This window comes from Mesitornis unicolor, unplaced genomic scaffold, assembly GCF_000695765.1.
Source record: "Mesitornis unicolor isolate BGI_N332 unplaced genomic scaffold, ASM69576v1 scaffold9766, whole genome shotgun sequence".
In the NCBI taxonomy this organism is placed as follows: domain Eukaryota; kingdom Metazoa; phylum Chordata; class Aves; order Mesitornithiformes; family Mesitornithidae; genus Mesitornis; species Mesitornis unicolor.
In genome coordinates, this window is record NW_010190245.1 from 1 (window position 1) to 9,752 (window position 9,752).

Below are 9,752 nucleotides of genomic sequence, written 5' to 3' on the forward strand. Positions count from 1 at the left end.
CATTCAAAATGATTTATTCATCATTTTTCAGGAATCAGTGATTCCTACCAGATGGGAATTTTTCGGATCCTTGCTGGCATCCTTCACCTGGGCAACGTGGAGTTTGCGTCTCGGGATTCTGACAGCTGCACTGTTCCTGTGAGTAGTAGATGAGCTGAAGGGCGTGATTGCTGCCCTGACAGTTCTGCCTTCTCCTGGCTTGCAGGGACCTCTTCTGAAAAAGAGTAACACTCTCAAAATGCAAGCAATGTGTTTGTTTGTAATTTGTTAACATTTTCACAGTTCTTTTTTGCAGATGGAGTCAACTCTTCTCAGTTTAGAGGCTTTAGACAGTACTCTCTGTATTATAACAGCGGCTGCCTTAATTCCATTTCACAACTGTAGTTGATCTGTCCTAGAAAAGTCTACCAGACAGGGTAGCTTTGAAGTCCAGGGCGGGTGTCTAGATCTTTATATTCCTACCCGAATACATTCTGTGCCCACAACAAATGCTTTGCAGGATGGGACTTTTTTCTTGATGTTAAATGCCAAAATTGCCTAAATAATTGCAAAGCAAATGCTTCGCAAAGCCCTCTGGGATGTCCAGACATGAGGATAGGATATACAGATATGACTCATCTAGGTGTCATGGTTTTATCAGTCCTTTTTTACCTTTGTAGGAGGTCAGCAGTGAGGACTGCGTAGCCTGATCTGAAAAGAACCTCCTCATTCAGTGAGGACCAAGGCTTCTTACTGAAGTCCATATTCTGGAGATGAGAATATCCGGATCGTGGGATATGGTGGATAGCTGCTGTGAAACCACAGCAATAGGCTGGCTCTTTGGTGTGTCTTAAAAAGGTTTTCACTACAAAGGAAGTATCATTTAATGATCACAGGTAGAAAGCTGATGAGCTCCAGGACATGATGAGCTAGCCTGTGTTGTCATGGGTGTCTCCAGTGCAGGAATCCCACTGAGTGAGCCGGTACAAAGCTGCAAGTTCCTGTGCAATCCTATCCTGACGTCCTACCTGAGCTGTGCTGTTCTCTGGCAGTAGCCGAGTCACTGCAGAGCTCTGTTGCCACACAGACTGCTCTGCTGGGGAAGTGCTGGCGTGGCAATGCAATGGTGGTGCTTCAGGGAACTGAGCAAAGGGCTCTGTGTGGTGCTGTGTGAATGAATCAGTTTGTTTAATGTCAGCTTGAGTAACCCTAACGTGACACTCTTTTGTGCAGTGCTCATTATTATTATGACTTTATTATTGTCTTCTGAGCCAGTTAAAGTGGTGTGGCTAAACTGAAAGAAGACATTCTCAGTTAACTGCATTTTGGGGGTGTAACAACACTGCTATGGGACCTGTATGCTGGATAGACTGGAAGAAACCCCAGAGAAGGTGGAAGGACATGGAAATAGAAAGATAAAGCTGATGTACCCTGAAGCTTCTGTGCATGTAGTAACAGTCCCCTTGTAATCTGTCCTTGTCAAGATGCTGCTTGTCAGCGTGCTATCGAGCCATGGGTGCACAGTCAATGTGATGAGGAAGTAGTGTTAGGAGAGTTCCTCAGGAGGAAAGACCTCTCTGTCCTCGATTTCTAGCTATCGGTTTGCTTGTTAATCACAAGGTATAGTATCTTAGTTTGTTGAGTGGTAAAGGCACTGCATGGGTTTTTATGCAGAAATGTGCAAGCCTTGCTTGTTGATTTTTACCTGGCAAAACAAAGGTAAATTTTTTCACTTGTACAGTGCAATTTAAGAGTTAGAGAATGTAATTTGTGTGCTCCAGTCTCTTAATGTCTGTCTCCAGAATTCACTGAGAAAGTACTATGTTAAATACTGAGTTTGGAGCACGAAAGCCCTTTCCACACTTCTTGCTCTTCAGTCTTGGTTTGGGCTGCGATGCCCCATGGGCCGTCCCTCCCTGCTGTGGATGTACGTGGGCAGGTGAGAGCACCATTCAGGAGCTGTGGTCCATTCTGTCCACAGCACACAGCTTGTGTCCTGTCCTCTGCATTTCTCTAGCTTCTTCACTCAAAACTGAAACAGTTCATTACAAGGATTCAGAAAACCAAGTCCATCCCTGTGAAGATAGGTGATTCATTTTTGTGAAGGTTGCAGGTTCCCTGGGTGGGGCTTTTTTGTGAACACAGGTATAGTAAAATGCCTTTGAGGAAACTGTGATTCACTAATTCACTTCAGCAGTTTGAATGTGAGAAGTGGGTAGGGAACCTGTTACGTTTTGAAGGAGAAAGAGCTGAGGAAGCTGCTGTTGCTGCTTGTTGTTGGATCACTGCAGGCAGGCGGTTCTTCTGATTGCGTGATTGCATGCGTGCCGTTACTGTTTCAAGACCTAACAAGATTGTTTTTATCAGCCCAAGCATGAACCCCTCACCATCTTCTGCGACCTCATGGGCGTGGAGTATGAAGAGATGGCCCACTGGCTTTGCCATCGGAAGCTCGCAACTGCCACCGAAACCTACATCAAGCCAATTTCTAAACTCCATGCCATCAATGCCAGAGATGCACTTGCCAAACATATCTATGCTAATCTCTTTAACTGGATTGTAGATCATGTGAACAAAGCCCTTCACGCTACTGTAAAACAGCATTCTTTCATTGGAGTGTTGGACATTTATGGGTGAGTCTTTTTGTCAGAGGTGTGACACCTCTTATGTGAATATCTTACCGCAAAGCATCTTCATCTTTATCGTGTAGTGCTGCGTGGATTGCGCAAAACCCCCCAAACCCTTCGCAGCTCCTTATTCCAGCTGAAGGAAGTAGGTGTTTAGTTTTGACATGCTGTCTAAGATCTTTGTCTTGACTTTCGAGTTTGACGTTTACAGTGGGATTTCAGGTTTTTGCTGTTGGTAGTTCCTTTATGTATTGCACTGGGGAAAGTTAGAAGGGAATTGCCATCTCGTGGTTCCTCCACGGTGGCACTTCCAGAGGGGACGCAGATAACTAACATACTCTCCAGGAACATCAGTCCCTTCCCCATGATCCTCATCCCTGCCTAAAGAGGGAGCATCACTGGATTGCCCGTGTACTGCAATGTGACATTTCCCTGTGTGCTTTGTTGCTTGATTGTGGTTGGTTGTGCCTGGAATAACACAATGAATTTGACTGGAGGGAGGGAATTTAAAATGATGGGGTCATTTCATCAGGTCTTTTTTTCAGTGCGCCAGTAATTTTGAGTATCTGCGCGTTTTAGATTTGAGACATTCGAAATCAACAGCTTTGAACAGTTCTGTATCAACTATGCCAACGAAAAACTGCAGCAGCAGTTCAATATGGTAAGTAGGAAATGACTGGCATTTCCTCTTCCCTTTCCCCTCACCCAAGTCCATTCTGCTAATTGGGTCCCCAGTGGTTACGATGAATTCCTTCAGTCTATTAACCAGCTGTCCTGGCCGTGGGCTTTGGGGGATGGGGAACGATCGACTATCTCCTAGAAATAGATTTTATGACTAACTGCCTCTCTGGGACTATTTGAAATTCCGATCACAGTAACAATTATAAGTCAGAAGCAGTGCTTGGCAATTAAGACCCTGAGATTGCCTGTCAATGAGAGCACCGTGTGGATGAAGTTGGAGTTAGCCGTGGCTCCGTAACCTCCAACGAGAGCCTGTGCAGGGGTGGCAGCGAGCAGGGCTTTGCTGCTGGAAATCTGCCACCCACGCTTCCTCTCCGGCGCTATTTTTTGAGCGTTTTCAGCCGCATCCTGAAGTTGATGACTGACATGTGGCAAGAGGCGCCTCTTCCCCCTCCTCCAGAGAGATCACGATTCTCTCCCTCTCCTCAGCCTTAGTGACGTTTGTAATTATATATCTTACCTGCATAATGATGAGGCAAGTTATTTATGCCAGGGCTGTTGCTAGGCTGTGCTGCAGCATGAGAATAGCTTTGAACTCTCTTTACAAACTACATCCGTGGCAGCGTGTGCTCGCAGGACCAGTTTCCCCCAACACTGTTATTCATCCCAGGGGCAGTGTTGGGGAGTAAGCTGGGTGCTGGAGAGGAGGCATGCCCTTTCTGTGCTGTAGTGCCATGGCTGGCTTCAGCTCCATCAGCGGGATCAAAAACCTAGTCACTGCAAGAATTGTAAGGGTTCACTTCTGCAATAAAGATCACTGTCCCCGTGTTCCCTTCCCTTCTCGCACTCTTGCTGTGAGCACTTGTCCTACGAAGGATGGGGTGGCGGGGCTTCTGTGTTGATGCCCTGCCAAGCTATCAAGCCCAGCACTCGTGGATGCGGTGGACACCCTGCCATGAAGGTACACAGGGTGGAAGTCGCTTTAAATTAAAACCCTGTGTCTGGTGGTGGCCAGCGAGTGTTCACGTGCTGCCCGGGGTGGCCTGAGCCTGTCTGAGAGCAGGCTGCTCGGTGACAGCCTGACTGAAGACAGGCCTCTTGGGGACAGCCTGGCCACCACTCATGTCTCCACAGCCTGCCCGGCCTCCCTGGCCGCCCTTCCCCTGCCTGGCCACTTGCAGCCCAGAAGGAAAATTAGGTTTGAAGACATTTTTCACCATGTATTTACTAATTCCTTTACAGTGACAAAACGGTTTTATGTTTTCTTTCAGGGCTTAGGTTGGATATGACTTGCCAGTAAAATGCTACCATTGGCTTTCCTGTCAGGGATTAACTCAGCACGTAACGCAGCCGTTAAGCAGTGGGGTGGGAATGGCTCCCACGGGTGCTGTTAAGGAGCGCTGCTTCGGAAAGGATGGCGTTCAGCTAATGAAATAAAGGGGATAAAGCGCTTTGTCAGGGCAGTGTTCTGCTGCCTGGCAGATGTGTGCCACAGCGTCGTGGGCTCTGAGCTCCGGGGCAGCTGGGGCTGGCTCCATGGGTACCGGTGTTTGAGCAGGCCCCAAGCCCTGCCCATGGCGCTGCTCCTCACGGCTTGGTGTGGGGTGTGCTCAGAGTTCAGCTCTGCCTGCCAGAGCAGTAACTATGCATTAAAATTTAAATGGGATATAAAACATCATTTAAAATAACTGGAGTCAGCAGTCTTTTTGTTTTTCAAAAGAGCGCTTGTGTTATTAAGAACACAGTTAGCCTGTTTAATAGCTTACTGTCTTCTTTTTTCCTGAAGTTTTAATTCATCTCCTACGCGCATTTCAATAAGGCCGTGCAGGTTTTTTTGGTGATAATGTTTTTATTGATCTTTGTACCAGATAAATCTTCCGCAGAATTTTGCTTAAAGGATTTCTTGGGCTGACACTTCCAGAGTCGTTCGTTTTTGCTGAAGAGTAAATTTTAATGCAATGCGTCATCTTAGGGAAAAATCAGCACCATTTAAAAGAAAACGGAGCTCTGTTCTCTTACAAGGAAACGCACAAGTATTTATAGTGAAGTTTTACTTGAAATAGAGCAGTATTCATAAATTTAAAGTCATAAACGCATGGTACATCCCACTTCATAAACTGCTGTTCCTGTACTTGAGGCTTTTTCTGGGTTTTGTGGTGTTTTTTTTTTTATAAGAGAAAAATGCTTGTCGTAATTGTAGGACAATATAGTAAAAAGGTAGGGAAAAAATTGCAGAGAATATGGATGAGTGTTTTCATTCGGTCTGTTGGTTTTAGGCTGGGAAAAAAGGTTAATTTATTTTTCGTACACTTATTTGTTAAAGGCTTCATTCAGTCGAGCTAGTCTGTGTCACTTGACAGCCTGGATTAAAGTGCCAAGGTGAATTCAAGTGAGAGTTCGATGTATTTATTCTGTGTTTTATTTCACAGAAAACTGTTTTCTTTCTGCCCTGTAGCATGTCTTTAAGCTGGAACAAGAAGAGTATATGAAGGAACAAATACCGTGGACCTTGATTGATTTCTATGACAATCAGCCTTGCATCAACCTCATAGAGGCCAAAATGGGAATTCTGGATCTGTTGGATGAGGAGTGCAAGGTGTGTGCTCAAGGACTTTCACAGAGAAAGAGGCTGTCGTGCTGCTGGGGCCTCTCAGGGAAAAGTCATTGCATGCAGCCATCACTTTGACACTGCTGTTGAAAGGGTTTGGAGAACATACAAATGGAACTGGCAATTACAAGAGGAAAAAAAATGGGTTTAGCCATGCTTTTTTCCCCCTCCTCTCCATCATGTATGCATATCTGTTTCTGGTCAACCTTTGTTTTAACTCTGCCAACTTTCTCTTTCCCAAGGGGAGCAAGTGCAGTCTTTGGTCCTGTCAGATTCCTCCAAATTGCCACTCGCTTGGTGTCTCACCTTTTGTCTGTTATCTTAAGTTTAATTTATGCCAAGCCATGTACAGGGGATGGGGTGTGGTGTCTGCTTCAGTGGAAACCCGCTGTGGGGTGCTTGTGTATCACAGAGCATCCCAAGAGCTCTCTAATGGTGGTGGATGAGTTCTGACCCGCTGAGATGCTGCTCAGTCAGATAATGTCCCTCCTGGATCCCTGCCTCCAGATATGTGATGTGGGAAGTGTTCTTAGCATCCTATGTGTCACAGAGCAGCTACTCCCAGGCCAGAGTACTAGAAAGGCAAGTGCATAGCCGGTTACTGGCTTCCTTGCTCATGGCAGTACTGGAAATCCAAGGAATTGGAGTCTGAAAGCAAACCACAAAGAGTTGTCCCCCATCTTAGTTTCTTTTGGGGCTGAAAAGTTTTCAGGACCCGTTAAATGGTTGTGTGTTCTCTTCCATAGATGCCAAAAGGCTCGGATGACACTTGGGCCCAAAAACTTTACAATACCCATTTGAATAAATGTGCCCTCTTTGAAAAACCCCGCTTGTCAAACAAGGCTTTTATCATCAAGCACTTTGCTGATAAGGTAAGGATTTTTCCTCTGGTTCCTCTTCCCATGGTATTGCTGAGTGTATGTGCAGGAGGGGATCCTGGGGTGGGTACCATTGCAGGCAGTGGCTGGGCAGCAGTATTCTTGTGAAATGGGTGCCCATACACCCCGTCAGGAGAAGAAACATCAAACTGAGCAACTCTCCTCCGGTTAAAATAAAAACGTTAAAAATCGTGTTGAAGACAATTGTCCTGTTAAACAAAGAAGCTGCCTCAGGATATTGTCAGCTTTGTCCAAAAAAAGTTTGGAAAAGCTCAAACATCAAGCTGAGCAACTCTCCTCCGGTTAAAATAAAAGAAAAACGTTAAAAATCGTGTTGTCCTGTTAAACAAAGAAGCTGCCTCAGGATATTGTCAGCTTTGTCCAAAAAAAGTTTGGAAAAGCTCTGTGGTTCTTAGCAGCAGGTCTGTGTGTGCTCACATGGGAGGCTGGAGGCCTTTATTTGCTTTCACGTGATTTCTCCTAGGTTCTTGAATTCATGCATAGAAGAGAGGTCCTGTTCTTTTGCATCTGGTGTTACCTTAATGAAAGCAGCAAGAACATCTCTGTAACTGTTTAAATTCATGAGTTGTCTTTTATTTGGTGAATAGAAGAGCAAGCACGACTAAGTTAATATTTCCTATACTGTTCCTTAGGCTGAACTTTGATATTTGAAAATGAAGCTTTCCTATGCCTGGTCTGAGCAGTGAGGGCCAAGGCAAGTAAAGTAGCTCCTAGCAGGTACTGGCAGAGCTCTGAGCACTGTGTGCTGTCCTGTGTGCTTAGGTGAATGCGTACAGACATCTTGAAAGCAAAACCAAGCTGTAGCTGCAGGTCAGCGACCTCCGGGCCTCGACGGCTCTGCTCTGGGAGAAGGCCGAGATTCTGCTGCCCTCTGGTGGCCGGTGTACCCCAGTAAGAGCCTTAGTGGTACCAGTGGGCTTTCAGCTGCGAAGAGGCCTTGGGAAGATCCTCTGCACTCTTCCCCCTCAGGAATTCTTTGAAATCTTTCCCAGTTTGGGGTGTAGTGTCACTGTGTGAGGACTGATAAATGGCTGCACTGAAAGAGGGGCTGCTGATGGCCGTAAGAAAGAGCGAAATTGCTCTAAGAGTCTGATCCTTTATAGTCTGTGCTTCTTCTAAGGTATAGACTTTTGATGGTAGTTTCTGTTTTTTCCTCAGCCTTGAATTATAGGACAGTGCAGTAAATATTGGGTTTTGATCTGACACTCTGGCTGGTCTTTGGTCCAGGAGACTCCTTGACCCTGTGATCGAGGATTGTTACGTATTGCTACGACATTCAGACTTTTTATTCCCTCTGGTAAAAATAGGCTTCCTGAGTACAAATGAGGCGTTTTCATAATGAGTTGCAGGCAGATCTCCTTATTGCCTCTCAGCTAATGAGACAAGATACTTTATTCTCAGTTGCATCTGGATTTTGCAGCCCCGATAACTTCAGTGAAGGAGAAGCTCAACACACATTTTGATTCTTCACCTTTACTGTAACCGTTCAGCCGTGCTGTCTTACAACAAGCATCTCTCAGCAGTGAAATGTATCTGGTTTAATGCAATAGCAGGACTCATCTCTGTGTGTTTCAATGTTTTACTGGAAGGCACCATCTTTGGAGAAAATTATGTTTAACAAAGATGCACTTGGGAGCTGATATTTTCAACACCCGTGAGAGTTGTCTGTTTTAAATGTGAATTATTCTATGCAAAATATTCTTATAATATACCTTTAATACTTACTTTTTGGTAAAACTGTGGTTTTTCAGGTGGAATATCAATGCGAAGGCTTTTTGGAAAAGAACAAAGACACGGTTTATGAAGAACAAATTAAGGTCCTAAAATCAAGTAAGGTTAGTATAAGGGATTTCTTTTCTTCTTTTGCAGTTATGAATCCTTGAATTAAAGGGTCATACAAAATTTCTTCTAAACCTAGGAAATATTTCTCCCTTAGTATCAGATGAACTGAAATTGAACACAGTTCCTTTTACTTGGCTATCTGTATGAATTTAGAAAGTCCTGTGGCTAATTTTGCTCCTTGTAATAACAGTCTGTATTTAGCCAGTGATTTCACTGCTCGGGGTTTTTTCGTCGTTTGTTTTTGGGTTTCTTTTTGTTGGTGTCTTGTTTTGGTTTTTTTTTTACTTTTCACAAAACTTTGCTGTATTTTCTGTAAAGGCATCAAGGACTTCTTGTTTATTATACTAGTATAAGAAGTTTTTAACAGTTAAGCCCTTAATTTTGTCATCTGGAAACAGAAGCTCCTTGTTTATGGCCTGACAACTGAGCAGAAGATTTCTGGAGGAGAGACAAGTTCTGCTCCAGAAGCAAAATGAGACAGGAATGACATTTATAGACCCTAAGGCCATGAACCAGAATTTATGGAGTCTTGCATTCTTGATAGCTGAAAGAAAGATAGCATCTGAACTGAAAAATACCGTGTGAAAGAATATTACAGAACAGGCCTTCAGTGGCAACGTCTGCTGCTTTTGATGGCAAAAATGCCAGTTGTGCTTTTCTGAAACGTAAAGGCGATTAACTTGACATTGTGCTGTGATAGCTGTTGGGAATTTGCTAGCTCTGATGGCCCAGGAAGCTGGGTATCAAGGGCAGGCTGTTTAAAATTGTGCTTTTCTATCAGGAAAACCAGCGTTTTTCTCTTCTGTTTCTATTCTGAGCAGATACTTGAAGCTAAATGATTAACACGTGTAGTGTAATGCAAACCCACAGCAGACCTTCCAGTGTTGCAGTGGTTTGAGTGAAGTCAGGTGCTGTGTGGGTGGCATCCTCGGGGAGCTGGCAGGGCCCAGCGGCCTGTGTGGCTCCGGTTCTGCCGCGCCGTGGCAGTGCGCTGTGCCGGGGCGCTCCCAGGGATGTGGCCCAGTGAGTGAGGGACGATGGGAACAGAGCTGCCATCAGAGCATGGCAGCAGCTCGGGCAGGCTCGGTATCACAGAATCACAGAACGTCAGGGATT

The 9,752-nt window shown here is 45.0% G+C and overlaps 1 protein-coding gene across 1 annotated transcript; it reads left to right on the forward strand.

Annotated features, from left to right (window-relative positions):
- Nucleotides 1-27: 27 nt before the first annotated feature.
- LOC104542132 (unconventional myosin-Va-like) lies at nt 28-8,629 on the forward strand (the record flags this gene model as incomplete). The annotated part of the gene is made up of 6 exons (XM_010186348.1): nt 28-138; nt 2,347-2,612; nt 3,186-3,267; nt 5,743-5,883; nt 6,642-6,767; nt 8,546-8,629. Coding segments are annotated over 6 exons (810 nt in total), but the record flags the coding sequence as incomplete, so codon positions are not given.
- Nucleotides 8,630-9,752: the final 1,123 nt, after the last annotated feature.